The 22858-nt window shown below is 41.5% G+C and overlaps 1 protein-coding gene across 6 annotated transcripts in view; it reads right to left on the bottom strand.

The window, feature by feature from the left end:
- The window catches only part of ANKRD44 (ankyrin repeat domain 44), a 307451-nt gene that overhangs the window by 7763 nt on the left and 276830 nt on the right, over positions 1 to 22858 (bottom strand). For all 6 annotated transcript variants that reach the window (XM_040971917.1, XM_040971918.1, XM_040971920.1 and 3 more), the window contains 9 exons: positions 22425 to 22496; positions 15608 to 15809; positions 11927 to 12014; positions 10761 to 10878; positions 8703 to 8919; positions 5516 to 5603; positions 4509 to 4592; positions 2830 to 2975; positions 2275 to 2357 (listed from right to left, as the gene is read on the bottom strand). In XM_040971917.1, coding sequence (XP_040827851.1) covers positions 2275 to 2357; positions 2830 to 2975; positions 4509 to 4592; positions 5516 to 5603; positions 8703 to 8919; positions 10761 to 10878; positions 11927 to 12014; positions 15608 to 15809; positions 22425 to 22496 — 1098 coding nt within the window. The remainder of the gene's footprint in view (positions 1 to 2274; positions 2358 to 2829; positions 2976 to 4508; positions 4593 to 5515; positions 5604 to 8702; positions 8920 to 10760; positions 10879 to 11926; positions 12015 to 15607; positions 15810 to 22424; positions 22497 to 22858) is intronic.

Consider the following 22858-nt stretch of genomic DNA (forward strand, 5'->3'; position numbering starts at 1 on the left):
CAAAGAAACTGTTGAGATTTGTGGCAACATTGAGCCTACATAACACCTTCAGCATTTTAACTCTGCTGAAATTAATCACCATCGTTGGTGTCCACTGGCACCATACCACAATGTCATATGTGGGATGCCATTAAACATAATTTTAGAAATGTCCCTGGCTCTTCCATTCTAGTGCACTGCTGGCAGGATGCACACTGCTATGACCTCATCAGAGAATGATTTGGTTTTTAAAATGTTCGCATCTTTAAGCTCAAGAAGTCTACACTGAGTAACTTCTCTCTCTCTTTTTTTAAGATTTATTTATTTTTATTGGTAAGGCCTTTTATAGAGAGAATGAGAGACAGAGAGAAAGATCTTTTATCTGGTGGTTCATTCCCTTAATGGTTACAATGGACAGAGCTGAGCTTATTTGAAACCAGGAGCCAGGAGATTCTTCTGGGTCTCCCATTGCAGCTGCAGGGTTTCAAGGCTTGGGCCATCCTCTATTGCCTCCCCAGGCCACAGGCAGGGAGCTAGATGGGTAGTGGATTAGCTGGACACGGACTGGCACCCTTATGGGATCCCAGGAAGGTTAGCCAATTGAATCATTGCTCCAGGTCTGAGGAATTTATCTTAAAAGAATGAATAAGGATTCCTAGAAAATAATTCCCTATAACTGTATAATAATGTCTGTCCAATAACAGCAGATGGATTGGATAAGCGATGGCCTATTCCTAAGCTGAAGTGTCACATAGCTTTTTAAAGCACTATATGGGGCCAGCATTGTGGAACAGCAGATAAAGCTGCTGCCTGGAGTGCCAGCATTCCATGTCAGCACCAGTTCCTGTCCCAGCTGCTCTACTCCTCATTCAGTTCCCTGCTAATGGCCTGGGGAAAGCAGCAGAAGATGTCCCAGGCATTTGGGCTCCTGTCACCCAGGTGGGCAACGTGGATGAATTTTCTGGATCCTACCTGGTCCAAAGCCAGCTATAGAGGCCATCTGGGGATGAATCAGTGGATGGAGGATTTCTCTCTCTTTATAATACTTTTAAATAAATAAAGATTATAAAATATGATCTCACTTTTTTAAAATAATACATCTATAGATACACATATGCATGAACATATCTTTCCATGGAATACATATGCCCCTAAAATTTCTTATGCGGAATAAGAACCTTGAACAACATTTAAACTCAATCCTATCAACAAAAATTTTTTTTTCTGCAATGAACTATATACCAGAAAAGAAGGTAGGAAGAGTAAAATGTGTATTTATTGGCTTCCCATTATTTTTCACTAGGTTATTACAATGTCTTCAAGTAGAATAAAATAAAAACAAAATAAATAATTTATATTTCACTTTAGAAGACTAATTAGTTTATCTGAAAGAGTCACAAGTGAGGAGGGTGGAGACACAAAGGTAGATCTTCATCCACTGGATCACTCCCCAATGGCCACAACCTGAGGGCTGGGCCAGGCCAAAGCCAGCAGACGGGAACTCCACCCAGCTCTTCCACGTGGATGGCAGGGACCCCACGTGGTTGAGTCATCTTCTTCCTCTGCCTTCCTGGGTACATAAGCAAGAAGCTGGCTCAAAACTAGAGCAGCTGGGATGCCAAAGTAGCTCTCTGATATGGTTTCAAGTGGCAACTTGACAGGCTGTGTCACAACACTAGCCCCTGCATTTTAGAAGTGATTTAACTGAGGCCCTAACCTGCTTCTTAACCTGCTCACTAACCTGCTGCACAACCAAAGATACAGTGCCAGCACCAGCACAGACATGGTGAGAAAGCAAAAGGCAGATGCCGTAGACAGCTTGTGCTCCTCATTCATGCTGGTAAAGCCCATTAGCCCGGTGTGCCTGTGCACCCGAAATCCCATTCCACCAAAACTTGAAAGCATTTTGAGTAAATGTACTCCTTCAAAGACAGGATTTTACTGGCATTATTATTGATGTTACTACAATGCCAAGTGACAAGGGCAGGCATTTGGACAGCAGGTAAGATACATCTTGGGATACCCATTCCCCATTTTGGAATGCCTAGTTTCCGATCCTGTCTACTCTGACTCCTGTCTACTCCCTGCTCGTGTGCATCTTGATCTTGACGGCTAAGGAGCTGGGTCCCCATCACCCATAGGGAGACCTGCATCGAGTTCTGGGCTCACAGCCATTAGGGGGTTTGGGGAGTGAAACAGCAGATGAGAAAGCTCTGCTTTTCAAATCAAACAAATACTTTTAAATTACTCTCAAAAACTCCTTTAAGCAACAGTGTTTTCAGTTAATTTACATACTTTACTGCTAGCCAAATGTAAGGGTGTATTCAAGTCTTTATCCTTTATGGTCAGGTCAGCCTGGGCACTGTTCACCAAAATGTCTACAGAAAAAGCAAAAAAAAAAAAAAGTTACTTAGATTAGATGTTAATCACATGCATTTTCAAGAAGTTGTTACAAAAATAACATTTATGTTAATTTAGATTCTACTTTATGTTTTTTTTAAGGAAAAAAAATGAACAATTTATTGCCATATTAGTTCTAATTCTAAGGTTGATAGGCATCAATTTTATTTTATAGTTTTTCATCATGACCAGTTAAATGATTCTGCTTATTACCCTGTGTTTCTACACGTTGAAAATTTCACTGCATAAAGACTGCTTCCTACTGACAGCACCTGCACAATATTCCAGTGACACAAAAACACCTGGGTACACAGTCAGGTAGCTTAAGTGCAACTGTGCACGGCCCTTTCCCACACATACATACAAAGAATATGAATGATTTTTAAAAATTTTCACTATTTTCTGTCATTGGGGAAGCATGAACATGAAGTACACATGACAAGTACACACCCACAGCGCCTGCCTGCCCGTTCTCAGCAGCCATCATCAGGGCTGTCTTCCCGGAATGGTCCACTGCGTTCACTTGAGCGTTGTGTCTCAAAAGAAGCTGCAAGCACTCCACGTGGTCAGCAAAGGCTGCTGCATGAAGGGGTGTCCTCAAAGAATTCAAACACATAGGATTTTAGTTTCCTGTAAACTTACCCTTTCTTTAGTAACTGCCTGAGAAACTGCATGGTGTTACCCTTGGAAATCCCAATCTCCCAGGTAAGAGTCGTTGACCACGCGCCCTCTGAAGGCCTGACTCAAGTGTCACCTATGTAAATGGCGGTCTCTACGTGTGGAGAGGGGTATATGCAGTGGCTGGGTTAATGAATCTTTACTGCTCCTTTAGTCTTGAGACCAGTGAGTTCACTCTCCTGTTGGAGACAGATACTTATACAATTGAGTCTTACAAGTTCAGGCAACTGCTGGTTGAGTACCAATTTTAAGTCTATATCATCCAATGTAGGTGGCTGATGATTTATCAACGTTAAAAACTTATTGGGGCTGTCACTGAGGCACAGAGAGTTAAGCTTCCACTTGTGTGACATCCTCCCCCCCAGGAGTACTTTTGATGCACTGGGATAGTTGATAGCTGATGCTCATGGGGGAGACTTTGGTGAAGTTCCTGGCTCCTGGCTTTCATCTGGCTCAGACCTGGCTATTGAGGCAGGAACAGATGGAAGCAATCTCTCTCTCTTACTCTGCATTTCAAATAAATCAGTTTATTTTAATGTAACAAAAAATAATCTTTCACTTGTTTTTCAGTTATACTTAGTCATGTCTATGACACATCCATGAGCATGTTTACTCCAAAATAACAAAATATGGGAGACAATCTAAATGTTCTTCAAGAGAGGGCAAGCAGAGTAAAAACATGATACATCAAGCCAAGGAAACAGCACGCAGCATTAGAAGGGCTATGGTAAGGGTGGGCATTGGGCACAACAGATAAGACCCACTTGCAACATTTGCAACACTTGCAACGCGTATTAGAGTGCCTGGACTCAAGTCCTGCTCCTGCTGGTGACACAGCTCTCCACCAACGTGCACCTTGCAAGGACAGCAGGTGATGGTTCAAGTAATCGGACACTCGCAGCCATGTGGGAGACCAAGATCGAGTGTGAGGCTCCCAGCTGCTGACCGGCTCATGTTCAGCTATCGTAGGCACTTGAAGACTGAACTACAAGATAACACGGCCTCTATTTCTCTCTTTCTGGCTTTCAGATAAATGAGGAGAAAGAACTTGTTTAAAAAATGGAATATAGCAAAGTTGTATATCCTGGTATAGAAAGGTCTCTAAAACATACTTAAACAGAAGATTTCCATGAAAGGCATAAACTTCTTCTTACAGAAAAAGAACTGTGTGTGTGTGTGCGTATTTGTTTGTTGATATATACATAAAATGCTTAGAGAAATTAAGAATTTGGAAAGAACAGTGAATAGCAGCTTCCCCTATGGAACAGACTAAGGATTTTGTGCCAAGAGGGGGAGTTCTAACTATATATCCTTTTTGTAGTTATTTTAAAAAGACATACTATGTATTGCTCTTCTCAAAAAAATAAAAATTAGGTACCTTGCCACTCTGTAATAGCACAACCGACTATGCTTTACTAACATGGAAGGCAAAACCGTTTCAGGAGACTTACCTGCCTTTGTCATCTCGACAACTGACGATGCTAGAATCTATGGCCCCAAGGAGCAGGGAGGCACAGTTCTCATGATCATTTATTCTGAAATGAAAATAGATTTTCATGTAAAAAATTCACTCCTTTAAAATATATCTGCAGCCTATCTCTTCTTTCTATCTATTGTATATTTCATCTGGTTCATTTTTTTTAAAAATCTCATGCAAATATTTTGTGGAATATATCTCAGTGACATAGCTGCTGCAACCCTTGCGGTCTTTTGTGAATCTGCATCCGGTAGCACTTCACTGCACAGCATGTGCACAGCACCCTTCCACAAGTCTTGCAGATAGCAAAGTGGTTTTTTTTTTGTTTTTGTTTTTTTTTGCAGATAACATGATAACATGGTTCCTTAAGGTTCAGAGTATCTCCATCGCTGGCTTCTTTTTAATGCCTCCAATATTTTTTCAACCAAGTTACACAGCTTTATGCCAAGTTCAGAGACAACGTCAAAACAAAGCATTCTCATGTCTTGGGTCCCCAGGATGACCCATGCAGGAGTCACTTAAGTAACTGTCTTCCCCAAATTATGGTTCACACAAGACCAGAACAAAAATTGCACTTCTCAAAAAAAAAAAAAAAAAAAAAAAAAGAAAGAAAGAAAAATTACAGCATGTGGAGAGTTACCAGTATACAAAAATAAGTCTTCCTGGTAAAAAATGTACTTCCAAGCATATTGCTGAAATCTCAACTTATGTTCAGAATTCCAGAAGAACTCTTCACACTACTGGAATGTGAAGAATGCCACATGTCATGGCCCACCCTGCCATACAGCTAGTGAGATGGATCTGGGGCATTGCAGCAAAGGCTTCAGGAAGCTCATTAACACTGGGGATCACACTTTGCTATCACACCTATTTGTCTTGAGCAGAAAATGGAGTATTTTAGCATTATCTGCTATCTGAATGTTTTTTTCCTTTCCTAAAAGCACTAACGCAACATCATTACCTTCAAGCACTTCTACTTACATGGCACAGTGCAGTGGAGTGAAGGGATTACCAACAAATTTACGAAAACATTTTTGCTCCAAAAGAACCTCTATGCAGTTCTCATTACCTGTAAGGAATCAAGAGAATTTACTGAGTCTCCAAGAAATCTTGTTCCACTGAATGCTTTTGCTGTTTTTTTTTTCATTAACTATTGAGTTCTAGCTCATGAATTTTCCTGAACTGGTTGGCTGTTCACTCTCCATAGAATAAAATTAACAAAATGTCAAAATGCTATTAACTGTTTTCACAGGTGTTCTGAGACGTAAAGGCAAACAAAACAGTGAAGGCCATATGGTTTGGTGAGAGAGAGAAGACTTCTTATTTGTAAACAGAATAGATTCTATGTCACACTCAGCTCTCACAGCAAGATGCTAACACAGGCATGCCCCAATCTGGCCATATTTGTTAGAGGGAACTTACTTTTCACCTACATGATTAGGTTTACTTACAGTTGTGTATCCCAGTGACAGGGAGAAGTCACAATTAGCAGAAAATAGTACTTGGAATGTTACATATGAAAACATTTGGACTGTAAAAGCCCAGGGAAGTGTTTATAATTGCACTCAGAACAGTCCCTAGCATGCAGTAAGCACCCAGTAAGTATCTTTTTAATAAGCAGATGAATGAATGTGAGGAATTATTTTTTTAAAATGTCAGGTGATTTCCAATTCAGCCAAACTTAGTTCAGCTCCATCAGCTTACACATCACATGGCCTGAGACAGTTTAATTGCTTTCTGTGAGCCCCAGTTTCCCACATATACAAGGCTGGGCTAGGAATACCTGCCCTGACTGTGTCACAGGATGATATATATGTGTATATATATACATATGACTTAGCTTTAAGTGAATTCTATCGTTCCGCTTTCCAGTAACATCCAACCCAACTTCCTCAACCCCTCTACTCATATGAATTTCCCTAAGGGATGCTGTTTAGGACAGCACGGAAGCACACCATTCTTTAGGTTGGGACCCTGTGATTCCCCACCCAAGGGTCTGTGTAAATAGAATTTGGAACTTCTGAATTATTTCTAATACTTCCAAACATCTGAGTTCACACATGTATGTATATACACACACATAGTAATCACAGCTCCTAAGAAAAAAAATTTATTCGAAGGATAAAAATACAAAAAAATTATAGAAGCCAAATAAGAAATTGATGGGGAAATACTTATATAATCTGAAGGTAGCATTTTTTTTTAAAGACTGGAAGCCTAAATATCATCAAGTGTCATCTGACAGATTCAAATACATAAAGCACAAACTCTGCAAGGAAAATGGCATCATATGCAAGGGATAAATATACAACCTACAAAACAGAGAGGATCAAATCACTGACAAGGTGTTCCCACAAACCCACCAGGAAAAGAATATATGCAGGTGCTTCTGCAAAGTCAAGAGGAATTAAAAATGAGCAAAGGATAGGAAAGTTAACTTCCAGAAGAGGAAGCATAAATGGACAATAAATTGCTAGTATGTAGAGAGATGTAAATTGAAACAATGAGGTCACCTTTTTCCTTGACTGTGAAACTGACAAAAAAAAAAAAAAGCATTATCCTAGGACAACATTATCCTAGGACAACAAAGATGTCGGAAAACATTAACTTGTATACATGTTTGATGAAATGGTAATTATGAGATTGGCAGCAGACACTGCCCACCACTTCTTTGTAACATGTTCAATAAAATTAATTCAGCTCACTCAAAAAAGTTATGAGAACATTTTTGCAAAACAACATGATATAATGTATTGAAATTTTAAAAGTATGTATGCCCCATACTCAATAAGTTCATGCCTGGAAATTTATCTGATTTATGGTGCCACAATATGAACACACACACTATCACATTTTTGTTACAGGAAAACAACCGGAATGCAAGTCAACAAGAGTAAGTGATAAATTCTGGTCGTTACGGAAGGAGAACCCCCTACACATTCATGGAAAAAATGGAATGAAAAGATAAGTAGGTTTATTTTGCTATAAGACATTTTTAAAATCCAGGTAAACATTTCTCATAGTACACATTTACCATTTTCTTTTTGAAGAATGCTATACACAGCTATGAAAAAGATTAATTTGTACTGATTTGTCAGCATATATGCAATGGAATTTTAAGTAAATGTGACCACAACAGAAATAGGTTGATATCTATTACATGATTCCAACTTTAAAAACATATGCACATTCATTTGTATTCACATTTACAAGCATTAATATTCTCAAAGGAAAAGCTGTGACAGGCATATTCAAAATTATATAGAGTAGACTAGAAATGGAAACTCAATGTTACTTTAGATACTTCAGTATTTTTTAATTGATGCAAGTAGCATGCTTTACATTCTACTGAAATAAATAAAACATAAAATTTAAATCCACTATATAATAATGCAACAAAATAAATGGGGAATATAAAATTTAAAAGATATACCAATAAAATGTCATATCTACTAAAGTGTGACAGGTTATTACATAACTTAAAAAATTTTTATTTGTATTATTTGAATTCATTATGGAATCACTATTTATCATATATAAAGAATCCAGATTAAAACTGCTTGTTTCAGTTCATCAGAAGCTATGGTTAGTACTTGTACCATGGATTTTTAGAAAGCAGAAAAGTTAACAATTAAGATATCATAGCAGCTATGAAGGGGAAGAATACTATTCAAAAACAACCCCAACTTAGAAAAGGTATCTTGGATGCAAAGACTGAAAACTATTGTTGGACCTGACACAGCAGCCCAGTGGCTAAAGTCCTCGCCTTGCATGCGGGGATTCCATATGGGCACCGGTTGGTGTCCTGGTGGCCCCGTTTCCCATCCAGCTCCCTGCTTGTGGCCTGGGAAAGCAGTCGAGGATGGTCCAAAGCCTTGGGACCCTGCACCTGTGTGGGAGATAAGGAAGAGGTTCTGGGCTCCTGGCTTCGAATTGGCTCAGCTCCGGCCATTGTGGCCACTTGGGGAGTGAATAATTGGATGCAAGATCTTCCTCTCTGTCTCTCCTCCTCTATATATATCTGATTTTGCAATGGAAATAAGTAAATCTTAAAAAAAAAAAAAGAAAACGTTTGTTCACTGCATCATGCTGTTATTTCCTCCATGGAAATCACAGTGGCCTGGTGGTGGGAAGCCTAGCAGAATCAGTCACATGGCAAGCAACTCACCATTGTAGCAAGCCCAGTGCAGCGGCGTGTAGCCCTGGTTATCTTTGAAACAGCAGTCCTCCTCAGAAAGAGCCATCTGCAGCAGCTCACTCAGCCATGTGGCATGGCCCCGTGCAGCTGCATAGTGCAAGGGTGTCCTCCCTCTGGCATCTCTACAGAGAATCGACACTTCATCTTCCAGCAGCATTTGCACACATTCTTCGTGTCCTGTCATAATCTGATGCATTGCAATTTAAACACAAAAATAATTTTAGCAGGGCAGAAACTCAGGAAACAATACAGTTGGCTGAAGCTGGGCTCACAGTAACCACCTATGCAAGGAACTTAAAGAAAATAGACCTTATCTTATAGCAGAGCTGGGAGGCAGGACAAACCAGCTCCATAACAGAAAAGCCTGTGACTGCTAACATTCTGGAAACATCTCTTGACTCTCCAGGTATAACCATGAAAGGACCACGACGTGGTAGAAAACATCAGCTCAAGACTCAAGAGGGGGGCTGGTATGACGTCCTAGTAGTCAAGTCCTGGCCTTGCACACACTGAGATCCCATGTGGGCCCTGCTTGGTGGCCCAGCTGCCCCAATGCCCACCCAGCTCCCTGCTTGTGGCCTGGGAAAGCAGCAAAGGATAGCCCAAAGTCTTGGGACCCTGCACCTGCATGGAGACCCTGGTTCCTGGCTTTGGACTGGCTCAGCTCTGGCCATTGCGGTCACTTGGGGAGTGAACCAGCAGATGAATCTTTCTCTCTCTGTAACTCTGCCTTTCAAAAACAATGAATAAATCATCATCTTTTTTTAAAAAAAGACTCAAGAGGATGTGAGTGAAATCATGCTCTCACTCTTGTTAATCTTGGGCGTCACCTCTCTGTGTCTTGATTTATTTACCTATAAATGTGATCAGTATTAATGATCTCACAGGTTGTGACGAGGACTAAGGAAATGCTATATCAGGTTCCCAGGCTGGTGCAGTTTCCAGGGAGTGCTTCAGAAATAAAAACAGGAATTTTAATCATGATCATTCCTCCTTGCATTTACTGGGGGAGTTGGGACCATATCCAAGTAGTAATTTTTTGACTGCAGTTTGTTTTCTATTTAGTTTATTAGTTGCACTTTAAAGAAGAATTCAAGAGCAGGCACTTGGCATAGTGGGTTGAGATGGCCCTTAGTAGACCTGTGGCCAACACTGGAGTGCCTGCCTGCCTTTGAGTCTCAACTCTGTCCCCAATTTCAGCATCCTCCACATGCATACCCCAAGAGGCTGGTGACAGTTCAAGTACTTGGGTTCCTGCCGCCCACAAGAGACACTAGGTTCCCAGCCTCCAGCTTCAGCCGGGCCCAGCCCTGCTACTGTGGGGACTTGGGGACAGAGCCAGTGGATGGGAGATCTCTGTCTCCTTTTTCTTCTCCTTCTCTGCCTTTTAAATTAAAAAATGGTTTAGAGTTATAAAGAATTGCCCGCAAGATGCATATTTTGCCATCATTTGTAATAAAAAGCTGGCAGTATCATCACTATTCAAAAATCAGGTAATCATTAAAATAAATAATAGCACCTGAACACAACGGCACATTAAGAATGATGACACGGAAAACATTTTGTGACACGAAAAAGGTTTTTTGATCTATACTAAGAAAAGAAAAAGGAGATTACAAACAGTATCTTCAGTAGTCTCTCTTTTGAAATTTAAAATAAACCACATGCAGAAATAAAGAGAAAGACTGGAGATACATAGACATGCACATCTCCACAGGAGGTGTGATTACTGGTGATTGCGATTTTCTTCTCTATGATTATCATTTTTCTTTTGGGGATATTTTCAGGGATGTTCAGGTATCTTGTAATCAGAGGGCAAAACCAATTCCACCAACTACAGGTGTTCACAGATCCATGATCCCACTCCAACATGAAACCCTAAGTGGATTTTTCATTACATTACCTTTCCAAAGATTCTGTAATCTCGTTTTGACCGAGATTAATTGATCATTCTGGGCAATATGGGGAAAAAAAGAAAATATACTCATGCAAACGTTGCCTGGCGCAAGCTGAGAGCGTTATACACACCCCTCTGTGTAAAGCTGTGCAGCCCATGATGTCGACAGCATCCACGTTTGCTTCCTTTTCAAGTAATAAGGAAACAGCATCAATGTGTCCATATGCCACTGCAAGCATCAGCGGGGTTCTAGGGAGACAGAGATACTGCCATCAGAAAGATCAAAAAAACACACATCACTATCCCTTCCCTTTTTATTCTTGGATGTGGCTTAAAATGTTCTGAATGTTCCTGGTTTGCTATAAGCCTGCGGAACACGCTATCTGGCTCTGCTCTAATGCCAAGTGGAATGGTGTCAGTAGAATGGAATCCCGAGGATGGGGATCTGTAGGGGGAGGTTCCTTTTCCAAATATTCCTGCGAACCCCATCATCTTCAGAACTACGTAGCACTTACTAAACCTCAACTGGCAAGGGAGGATGGGTTATGTAGAAACGCTGTTGCTTCTAACACAGCAGCTCTACTCCCATGGCATTCTGTGTTAGATTTTTGCCCAAGATTCCATTTTGACAAAATCTCACTTCCTTAAAGCTAAGTCTCGGGGTTTGGGGGTGGCAGTGGGGAACATAGTATCCAAGAGCTGAGGTCCTAGATCTGCTCACAGCATTGATTCATACACCTAGGACTCCTCATAAGTGCTTTGTCAGCGGACAGAAACTACTTGAGAAAATCAGACTTAAGGAACAACGTCCAAAGGATATTTAATCATGATCTCATGAGGTTTCTTCTGCTGCCGGTATTAATTTAAAACTGGTTATGTAGCAGCTTCAGAAGAGGGTTGGGTTGGGTAGGAAGATATTTTTAAAGATATTTCAAAAAAGGTAGGGGATATTTTTAAACAGACAGGAAACATGACCACAGCTTTAGAAAGGTGGTCAATCTCATCAAGATCTGCATACATCCTCTCTTCCTGGATATACGTGCTAGCACAGCACAAGGCTAGAATTTCACCCAAATATAAAAGCATACTTCAAAAATGTTCATGGAAATGCAGATTCTGAAAAAGATATGCATGGATTTCACAGTTCTCTGCAGTAAAATAACCTCATGTTTAAATCCCATTTTCCATGAAATCTGTATATACAGGTAGAATTCAGTAGGCAGTTCTCCGGCTACTTAACAACTACATGCCTCTGGTGATAGAAATGTCAACCCAAGGCCAAGATGAGAACACTTACTGTCCTTTGGCATCTTTCACATCAACTGCTTCTGGGTTGTCTGCGATTTCTAGTAACAGTCGCAAACACAGAGTATGACCATTAATTACTGCAAAAGAAAATAACGGGCATTGTTTTAACAGACCAATGTGACAGATTCCCTCGAAAATTAAATGTATTTGGACTTCAGATCGGTTTTTCCAATTCTTGCCAACAGATTCCCCTGGGTGGTTTCCAATTCATAACTGCTTCCTGACACAGCCTGCCCCAGGCTCAGCCTCTCCCCTTCGTTCTGTCTGGGCCTCTTGCTTTTCAAGTTTGACGGCATTTATTCCTCTGACAGACAAGTAGACAGATCAGAGAGAGAGAACAAAAAGAACATGAGCAGACCCATCCCTGGGTCACTCCCTAAATGCCTGCAAGGGGTTGGGGCTGGGAAGCTGGGAGCTGGGATGAAGTCCAGCCCTGTCACCTTCAGCCTCTGCAGATCTGTACTCCGATACAGGAGCAGGGCCTGCTGCACCTCTGAGTCAATCACCAGCCTACATGCCTGTCAGCATCCTTGCCTTCTGGATCCTCATCTTTATTTTCTGGGAGTTCTCATTCAGCTTGAGCTCCTTTCTGGTCTTCCTGCATGGGACTGGTCATGTTTCCTTTTCTTGTCCCTCTAAGTCAGTCACCCCATTTTTCTCTCATTATTCTGTATCTACCATGTCTCTAGCCTTTTATTTTCTTTTTTAAGGAAGAAGGGGAAGAGAGGGAGGTTGAGGGAGCCAGGATCTGAATGGAAGGAGGAGGGAGGAGGGGAGGGGTTGAGAGAGATGGTCCTGCCTCTTCAGTTCCCTTGGCTCTCCCTCCCTTGGGAGGGAGCTGGTGCAGTGCTGTCCTAAGAGATCAGTGCTGCCTCCAGCCGGACGTGACCTGTAGGTGCACATGATCCAGTTGGTTCCTGCTCACTGATGTCAGGAGACGCATGGATGGGACCTGTGGCTGCAGTACCCCCTCCCCAGACAACCTTCCTTTCTCTGTCCAGGGCTCATGCAGGCCGTGGGGGTCTTCCTGCTGCCTTCTCCTTGTGCCTCCCCTTCCCTCCACTGCTGAGTTCCGACTTGACTCCTTACCCTCAACTTCCTGTGTGGCTACTGTACACTTCTTGCCCAGAGGACCAAGAGAGTCCAAAAGGGGACAGGAACTTAAGCCCACAAGTGTCAACCTTGACCAGCTGGGACATACCTTGTCTATATGCACTTGGTCAGTTGCTTTTTTTTTAAAGGAACTGGAGGTGCCCCATGGGCTGGGAAGTGACAGTCCCTGGAGGAATATACTAACCTCAGCTTGTAGAATGTGCCCCCCCAAAAGCTTCGTGGCAGGCATGCTCCATTCAGAGTGAGATGAGAACAGTATGATTAATATTCCAAATGTGACCTCCTGTCCTCTCTGAAACAATCACATTGCCATAAAATACATTGAATTCGCCTTGCTATGAATGTGAAGAGGGAAGGGAATAAGCCAGCTCCATTCGGTAGTTAAGGGTTCGTCTAAGAGCCATGTTTTACAGTGCTTTTTATTATTTGCCAGTCATGAGAGGCTGCTAATTTAACCAGAACACATTTTTTTCCATACATATTAGAATTAGCTCATATTCATCCACATCACTCAAATGAACAACAGAAAATAATGTCCACATTTTGTAGTTCACGCAGTCAGCCCATTCTTGGCAGCAGCACATTTATGCATCCCAGGAGGAGATCTGGGGGACTGGAGCACAGGTAATGTGCCATTGTTTTCTGCTTCTAAAAATCACACTGAATCTGTAACCACAGGCAAAATATGTAAGCAGTTTGTAATACGGTGATTAGCATGGGACCGTGAAATAGCACAGGCAGTGACAAACTACAGGAGATGGATTCAGAAAGATGGAAAGGCAGTGTATTTCACTGGCTCCTTTGTGTGTTTTATCTAATATTCTTTAAATACTCAGAATCGTTTCAAAATTCTTGATTTTTGCTAGATCTAAGAAGAAAAAAAAATCACCCGAACTCATATCACTTACCCAGCATGCAGAACAACAAAATAATTTCTGCTGTTAAGGCTTTTGTTTTGGGTACAGCTTTCTGCTCTTAGCTCAAAGTCTTGAGAGACATTTAAGTCCCTTCGACAGTAAAAGCACAGCCTAACTCAGCGTCTCATTGGCTTGCCCACAGACTACGTGTTTTTAGTCTTTTGGTCAAAAGATGTTGTCTTCCCCAGCTGTGCCCTGCCAGGTCTGGCTTTGTCCTACTCGCTCCCTGGTTGTCAGCGACAGCTGCTTGTCATGCTGTAACAAGGCCACACCTGTCACTGAACGCATCTAGGATGAAATTCTAGCATCCACCCTGGCTCTCACTTCTCGTGCAACTCTAAGGACTGGGAGCAGCAACAACAAAATCTGGTCCCTCAAGTGAGATGAAAACATTCTGGAGAAGCAGAGCCTCCCCACACTACTACAGATGCTGTGAGCAGGCAGCCTAAGAGTCCTCACAACCACCGGGGGGTGCCACTGGACCACACCTCTGTCACAGTGGTGCAAGAGTGCCCAGGACTGTTCCTTGTTGACCTGTTTACAAGGGCTGTTTTCCACAAAGGAAACAAGGCTTTGTAACGGTCAGGTATTACACGGTAACCAAAGTAGGATGCCTACCTTAATCACAGCCAGCCAACATAGAAAAGAGCAAAAGTTGAGCTTCAGAATGAGCACAGCTAGGAACAAGACTAAATGCAATGGAAAATTCATAATGCAATCACAGCAACCAGCACTGACTCAATGATTACACTATTTTTTTTTCAACAAAATAATCTCTAGGTAATTAGTCAGCAAATAGGGATTTTGATCTCTGGATGTGTTTTTTATATTGGTGTGGAAGTTCAAGGATACAGATGATCATGCTGAGAAAATTTCCCCAAGCAACAGCAATCAGAAAGTCTTAGACAAGCTGCCTTCACTCCTTTGTCTCAATTTGCCCATTGTTACTCCGTGTAACAGTTAATTCTCCCTACAGGATGGCATTCACTACTAACCAAGGGCTGCTAGCACTGGATATCCTGAACCCAGGAGCTAGGGACCCTCCCACACTGTTTTCATACCCGTGTGCGTGTGTGTGTGCATTCTAGATCTTTAGCCAGTTTTTCACAAGCGTTGTAAAAAATATTCCTAGAAAATAAAGTTCTTACTTACTGAGTAAAATGTGTGCCTTCTTTAAAAGTCTCTATTTCTACATCTGATATATCAAGAATCAAGGTGAAAGCCCAGCAGCATCACTGAGCCTAGCAGAATGATCTGATCACAGAGCAGTCTGATTCCTCATATGAAACAGCCCTGAGATCTCATCAACTGCTGTGCTTCAACATGCTGTTTGATTTTTACTAATCTGCTCTATGTAGATTATTCTGACAATTGTGTTACATCTTGCCGTTCGTTCGGAAAGTTTTGTGTTATTCTTTGGCTATGGGTTCTGAACTCTCTATTGAGGCAAGGAGCCCACCTTGGCGAGAGACTACCAATCACTTCCAAAGGCATAGCAGGTGAGAAGCACTTGGAAGCACATAGGTATATCTCACCTAGGACAAAATAAAACAAATGAAAGAAGATGCTACCATCCTTTCATTCAAACTTAGGAGTGGGCCGCAAAGTGAGGTTAACCAGACACCTGATGGACGACCTACCTGAGGCATGAAGTGGGGTTCTTTTGGTTACATTGTCTTTCACAAAGATGGAGGCACCCTGATTGACAAGTGCTTCCACGCATTCTGTGTGTCCCTTAAAAGCGGCCAGATCCAGGGCAGTGCGCCCTTTCTCGTCCCTGATGTCCAGGTCCACCAGCGACTGCAGAAGGACTTCCAAGGCTTGGTGGTGTCCGTTGTAGGCCTGCAGAGAAGAGACCAGTGGCTCAAAACTCCCTCCTGTTGGATCCCACCACAGTCCTCCCAAGGAGCTGAGTCCCTGTGGTCACAAATGGAGACCACCAAGGGCACCTCAGAAAGACAGTGGGACCAAGGACTGAGAGAGTTAACCAGAGGAGCGGGACTGACAGACTACAATGCACAAATGTCACAGCTCTACGTCACTTCTTAGCTGTTCCTGTTCCCTTGTCAAAAACTGCACTGCAGAGGCACTAAATGCACTAACACACGCTTAAATCTATTGATCTAAAAATCTAACATAACATGAATAGCTGAAAGAATGAATATTCATCTCCTAAGTATGTTGACATTATATATTTTTTCAGGAATTCTTTCTGTTAGTAAACCTGGAGAAATAAACAATGAAAACATTGTGGACTTTGGAATTTAACAGTGACACACAGATTCCCTTACAGTCCAAACTTTGCAAATTTTCATCCATTAAACTCAGTTCCTTAATTTCAATAGAAATCTATTTCCTCTGTAGCAATACAAGTTATCTCCTGAGGTTGCCATAGAGACAAAATGGAACAGATTCTGTGTAATAGCTGTATGTAGCTACTTCTTTCCTTTCTTTCATTGATTATAATGACAACACAGGACCAATTATGGGAACGGTCCATCACTAGTAGCAACTTCAGACAGATTCTGAGGCCTTCTGCGATGTGAAGAGTAAGAGGCTGCACACTACTAACAACGAAAAGTCTGAACATTTTTGAGTTTTATAGATTAAAAACCTGTATCTATACACACTGGCAAAGGAGGGAAAGAGAGTAAGGTCGTTTTTGGATGGGTGGGGAGAATGAGAAGGGGAGAGACACAGAGAAGAAAAGCCTGTACCGGCGTCTTTGGCGTGCAACTCCTTCCCTGTGGCACCTGGGCTTTTTGTTTGCTCCTGCAGCTCTAACTCCAAGCATAATTTAGCAGAAAAGAGGCTGCACAAAGAAGAGAGACTAATTTCCTTGTTGCACAAAGAGCTATTAGAAAGCATTCAAAAAATACTAAAGTGCATGAAAAGAAAATTCACAGAAATGGAATATAGAAGGCCAACGGGCAAGCAAAAACGTAAATTTTTTAAATGTCATTTCAACTACCAGGTCGACAACGATTAAAACGTTTGATTATGTCCATTATCAGTGAAGATCATGAAAAAAAAAAGCCAGCAATCTTAGATTTGGTGTGACATTTGTAGAAGGTTATTTAACAAAATCTATCCAAAATTTTTATTTTAGGAAATTTAAATTATAGCATGAGCTTGTTGATATAAAAAGCAAATATATTTATGCAAGCCTGTTTATGTCTCTATATACTTCATAGTTCTCACAGGAGATATTTAGAAGGCTACAAAACAAACTATTAGTGGTGTGTCAATAACAAATTTCCCTCATATTATTTTTAAAAATGGTTTAAATATTTCTTCTTGAACAGATGTTAATGGCAATAACAAAAACTAGGATTGAAGTTTTCAAGTACCAGGCCCGGCACGATAGCCTAGTGGCTAAAGTCCTCGCCTTACACGTGGGAATCCCATATGGGTGCTGGTTCTAATCCCGGCAGCTCCACTTCCCCTCCAGCTCCCTACTTGTGGCCTGGGAAAGCAGTCAAGGGTGGCCCAAAGCCTTCGGACCTTGCATCCACATGGGAGATTTGGAAGAAGCTCCTGGCTTCAGATCAGCTCAGCTCCAGCCATTGCAGTCACTTGGGGAGTAAATCAATGTGAGGAAAATCTTCCTTTCTGTTTCTCCTCCTCTCTGTATATGTGACTTTCCAACAAAAATAAATAAATCTTTTTAAAAAATCATAGCTGTAGCTTTGAATGAGAACTCTGGTACAACAGGGTAAGTTTATGCATCTCATCCTGTCCTGGTACAGGACTAGGTTTGCTGAAAGGAACAGACCCCATGCTAACTCACAGAGAAGGGTTGTTCTCAGCATCTGGCAGGAAAACAGCTCCCCAGTTCTTTTTCTAATTCATACAAAGTTGCTGTTACAATAGTGACCCTCAATGCCAGTTCTAAGGCCTCATTGTCCCTGCCTACTCTTTCCTTAAAATACATACAGAATCCTTCCATTTCTCATTAGCACCTCCACCACCTTGTTCTGCTAGGATTAAAGCCAAATCTTCCTTTTTTGCTGTCACTCTGACACACCCCACAGATGAACTCTTTCAAAGCCTGGTTTGCTTGTGTTATGTCTTGTTTTGAACTCATGTAATACTTCGTCCCTCATGGATGACAACACTCAAAATTTCCTTTGATGATCTATCTCACTCAGGATCTAGTCTTTGACCACAATCTTGCTCCACACACACCTCACTCACTCTGGTCAGCCCCCCCAGGCCCTTCTACAGTCAAATGCATCCAATCCCTCCTCTAGGGCCTAACATCTGTGCTCTATTTCCTTTCCCTGGAAAGCCCTTCCCACAGAGTCACATGGCTTTGCTGGCACTTCTGCTCAAATCTCACCTTATCATGGTGGCTTCCCAGAGCAGCCTACGTGCAACAACCCTCACCCTCTACCACATTTATCCCAGGCACTTCCACCCCCTCATCTTCAGATCACTATTTCCACCTGATACTTGTATATGTGAAGGGATGTTTAATGTGTTATTTATTGCTGATGCACAAACTACCTGACAAATCATGAATAAAATAACAAATATAATGACAGTTACTGTCATTCGTGGTAGAAATTTAAAAAAAAAAAACACTTGTTAATTGCTTTCTATGTGCTGGAAACTATACTGAGCACATCTTTTGCAGATTTCAATAGACAAAAAATGAAACAAAGTAAGCAATATTAAATTAACTTGTCCAATTAACTTGTCAGGTAGTTAATACATGACAATGTCAAAATCTGAACCCAGTTTTCATGACCACTATTATTTTTGTTTTTAGGTTCTGTCTCACAATTTTTTTTTCCAGTAATTCCACTTAACTGACTTTAAAATTAAATAATTTGTGTGTAGGTATAATAAACAGAATTGAATAGCAAATATAAAATCAGAAATCTAATCCCACACTCTAGGTGGCTCAACATAATGACACTGTAACAAACAAAGATACGCGGCATAAATATACCTGTGGGACTAACTTCTAGACATTGCTCTTTTACTGTTAGCTAGGACACAGCAAGCTTCCACGGTTATACAGCCTGCCAAGGAGGATACAGGCTTCAAAGGTAGACCAGCTGACCCTGGATCCCGGACTGTGAGTGTTTCACAATCACAAAGAAAAAGAGTATGAGGTGGCCAAGGGTACAAGCTTTTACTTTTTATTGTGGGAAATTTCAAACATACACAAAGAAAAGATGATGGCAGAATGAATTTCCATGTGGCCTCCACTTAGTCCCAGCCTTCATCAACTCCATTCATAGACGCTTTAATGGGACTCAGGATACCCATCCTCACGGACAGGCTTTGGGGAGCAGGAAGCTCCACTTTAGGATGCGCGTCTGCCAGCTGCTCTGTCCTCTAGATTTGAAAATCACTTATGCACGTAATACTGTCTCCCCTTTAACTTGCAATGGCAGTCACTGTTTCAGGGGAAGTGAACCCATGTACATGACAGCAAGTCCTAAAAGCTATTCGCAAATGCCAGCTCCTTCAGTGTCAGTTCCTATCCTCCAGAGAATAACCATTTTAATTTCTTTGAGCATGACCGAGCCTAGGAAAATGGAACTAGCAATGTAAAATCCATGCACACAAAGCACAATATCTAACAGATTAATAAACAGAAGATACACAGGAAAGGCAAAAGCAAAGCAGAATGCAGGTGGGAAGAATTCTGCACTGCCCAGAGCAGTAGTACATCACAGGGCACTCGGCTTGGAGTCCAATTCATATTCATATTAAGATGAAATGAAGTGAACTCTACTGGTAATCAGGAAAAGAACAGAATTCCAATTCATGCTTTCTTCTATCCAGGCATTTGAACATTCTCCTAAAGACAGAAGGGTAGACAGGCCAGTTTCTTCCTTAATGTAGCCTTTAGTCCTTTAATTTATAATGCATTGAACAGAACATCACTGAAGCCTTTGAAACATTTTAAAATTATTTTAAGAAATGCCTCTCCTAAAAAAATCTCATTAGGCAACTTAAATATCTCTTAAACATGATTAAATGGTTTCAAATCATTTTAGCTAGAAACAAAGGGCAATGAGCGGAAAGAGCTGGGATTTCAACGGAATCCATGAAAACAATAGGTTCATTTGGAACTGTCAACACCTGGAGCCTTTCATTTGCATAACCTTATTTCTTAATTTAATTTTTAAGTGGATGAAATGCTTATGAAATTCACTGGCCTGATGACTCAAGACTTGAATCATTCAGCTAGGAAATAATAATTCAAGGTAGGCTGGGTTTCTTGGGGTAGTCGAGTTTGGGGGGCCTCTGGTTCCATCTCTATGCTAGAGCTCCCACCTAGGAAATTGTGTGCCTGGGGTTTTATCAGGTTAATTGTTATTGAGTCTCCTTGAAGAGAAGGGATGGGAATATCTGTAGGATTCTAGCAGCAAGTAATCTTTTTAAACTCTTAAGGCCTAGAAAATAAAGCAGTTTAGAATGAATCCACCGTCACCACCCCGATCAAAGCCCCCAGCATCACATCTTAACTCTAGCGGCCTTTTTTCCTCTCTTGTGCTTCTAACTCAACACAAAAGCTAAAGCAGGTTTTAGAAAACCAAAGCCCTATACTGCCTTTAGCCTCTTAACCCACCACAGAGTTGCCTATTTTGCTGGCAGCCGAAGGCCAGTTCTCAACCGGAGGCCTGTGAGATCTATAGCAGGTCTCCCAATTTTTCAGATCCTACCCTTGACTGCTCTTCCTCACGGCCCTGCTCCAGCCCCAGGGGTCTCTAAGCTTTCCTGTAGGCTTGTTAACTATGCTCTCACGCCCCAGAAAATAGCACTTCTTCCCAGAACATTCTGCCATCAGATATCAACGCTGGGGGCGTCTGTCCAAGTGTGACAGTCTCTGCTGTGTAAAACAGCATCCTTCCTGCCACCTCAATCACTTCTACCATGCTGATCCCATTTCATTGTTCCTGTAGTGCCTGCAGTACTTATTATGCATAATGTTTTACATATTAAATTGCCTATTGTCTCTCCTAGGTTGGAAATCATAAAGACAGAGGAAGTTTGCGTGTGTGTGTGTGTGTGTGTGTGTGTGTGTGTGTGTGTGTGTGTGTATGTGTGTGTATCTTTAGCTTCTGGAAGACTGGCACCGTTTATAATCAGTATGTATCAAATAAAAGAATGAGTTTTATGTTGACAATGATAAAGATGAAGTGGATGTCTGCCAAGTACATGCTAGGCACTGTTTGAATTGCTTTACATGCATTCATTCCTGCTATCCCTCCACAGTTCTGGGATGAGGTACCACTGTTCCCTTCACATTAGGAGTGAGGAAAGCGAGACTCAAGAGGTCAGGTACTTGTGCCAAGATCACATAACAAAGAATTAAATGAACTAATAGACTGGATTGGGTTGTCAGGATCCATAGTAGCAATTTCCTTTCATTTCCAGGTGGGGAATCATGCCCATGTTAGCTGCAAATGAGAAGAGAAACAGCTGGAACTTCTCCATGACCCTCTTGGCTCTGCCAGCCGCAGAACTATCAGAAATCCAATTCCTTCCAGTAATGCCACCACCTGGTCACTTTTTGTAATGTTTGTATTATTTTTGTCTACTTGAAAGAACAACAGAGAAAGAGACAAATGGCAAGATTTCATCCACAGATTCATTCTCCAGATGCCTACAACAGTTAGAGCCAAGAACTCCATGTGGGTGATGGGCACCCAAACACTTGAGCCTTTTTTTACCTGCTGTACTAGCAGGAGGCCAGATAAGAATAGAATAGCTGGGACTTGAATCAGCACTTTGATTTGAGATGCTGGCTTTCCAAGCAGTGTCTTAACCTGCTCTACCACATTTATTTTCAGACAAGTAGAATGCCATGGAGCTTAAAGAACACCCAACGGGGTTGGTGTTGTGGCATGATGAGTAAAGACATCAACTGCAATGCTGTCATCCTCTAATGGTCCCAATTTGAGTCCCAGTTGCTCCACTTCTGATCCAGATCCCTGCTCATGTGCCTGGGAAAGCAGCATGAGATGGCCCAGGTGCATGGGCCTATGCACCCTTGTGGGAGACACAGATCCAGCTCCTGGCTTTAGCCTGGCTCAACCTAGACCTGGAGAATGAATGACCTGGAGAGTAAACTAGTGGATGGAATAATACCCTCTCTGTCTCTCTCACTGTGTTAACTGTCTCTTAGATAGATAGGTAGATAGATAGATAGATAGGTAGGTAGGTAGATAGATAGATAGATAGATAGATAGATAGATAGATAAATCTTACAACACACACAGGGAAAGTGTTATTTCTAGGGTCACCAGCAAGAAGCTTAAGTTGAAAGACAGGCAAGGTTTCTCTCCATAGCCTCCTGCGCCTTCAACCTTGTACTACTTTCCTGACCACCCATCATGGCCCTGATATGTTTATATATTAAGAGCAGCCCAGTTTCAAGGAAGTTTAGCTTCTATTTGTAACAAGCCAAGTAGCCCATAATGTTTCACTTACAGCCAAATGGAGAGGACTCTTGGTGGCACCGGAATCCGATTCCTCAAAACTATTGTTGGTTCTTTCCAAAAGCTGCAGAGGTAAAAAGAAAACAAATTGAGTTTGTATGTCAAATTTACCCCTATCTCTTCCCTGAAAATGAGAAGTAAATTTAAACCCTATATGGAAAGACACTACTTTCATTTTTTAAAAATTATGTTGATATGCCTATGTCTGCAGAAAACAAGCCCAGGAACACATACAATGATTCATACATAAGTCCTGAATTCCTTTCTAGTCAACAGGTGTGGAACAAAATACTATACTGTTAGGACTCTTTGGCAGCTCAAATAATGATTTAAAAATTATAATCTAAAAAACACTACAATTTCATGTATGCAACTATCATATTACAAGTTATTATTTTAGAAATCAATATTTAACCTGTTGTATTT

The sequence above is a fragment of the Ochotona curzoniae genome, unplaced genomic scaffold, assembly GCF_017591425.1.
Source record: "Ochotona curzoniae isolate NIBS_2020 unplaced genomic scaffold, NIBS_Ocur_1.0 contig_2210, whole genome shotgun sequence".
Classification (NCBI taxonomy): domain Eukaryota; kingdom Metazoa; phylum Chordata; class Mammalia; order Lagomorpha; family Ochotonidae; genus Ochotona; species Ochotona curzoniae.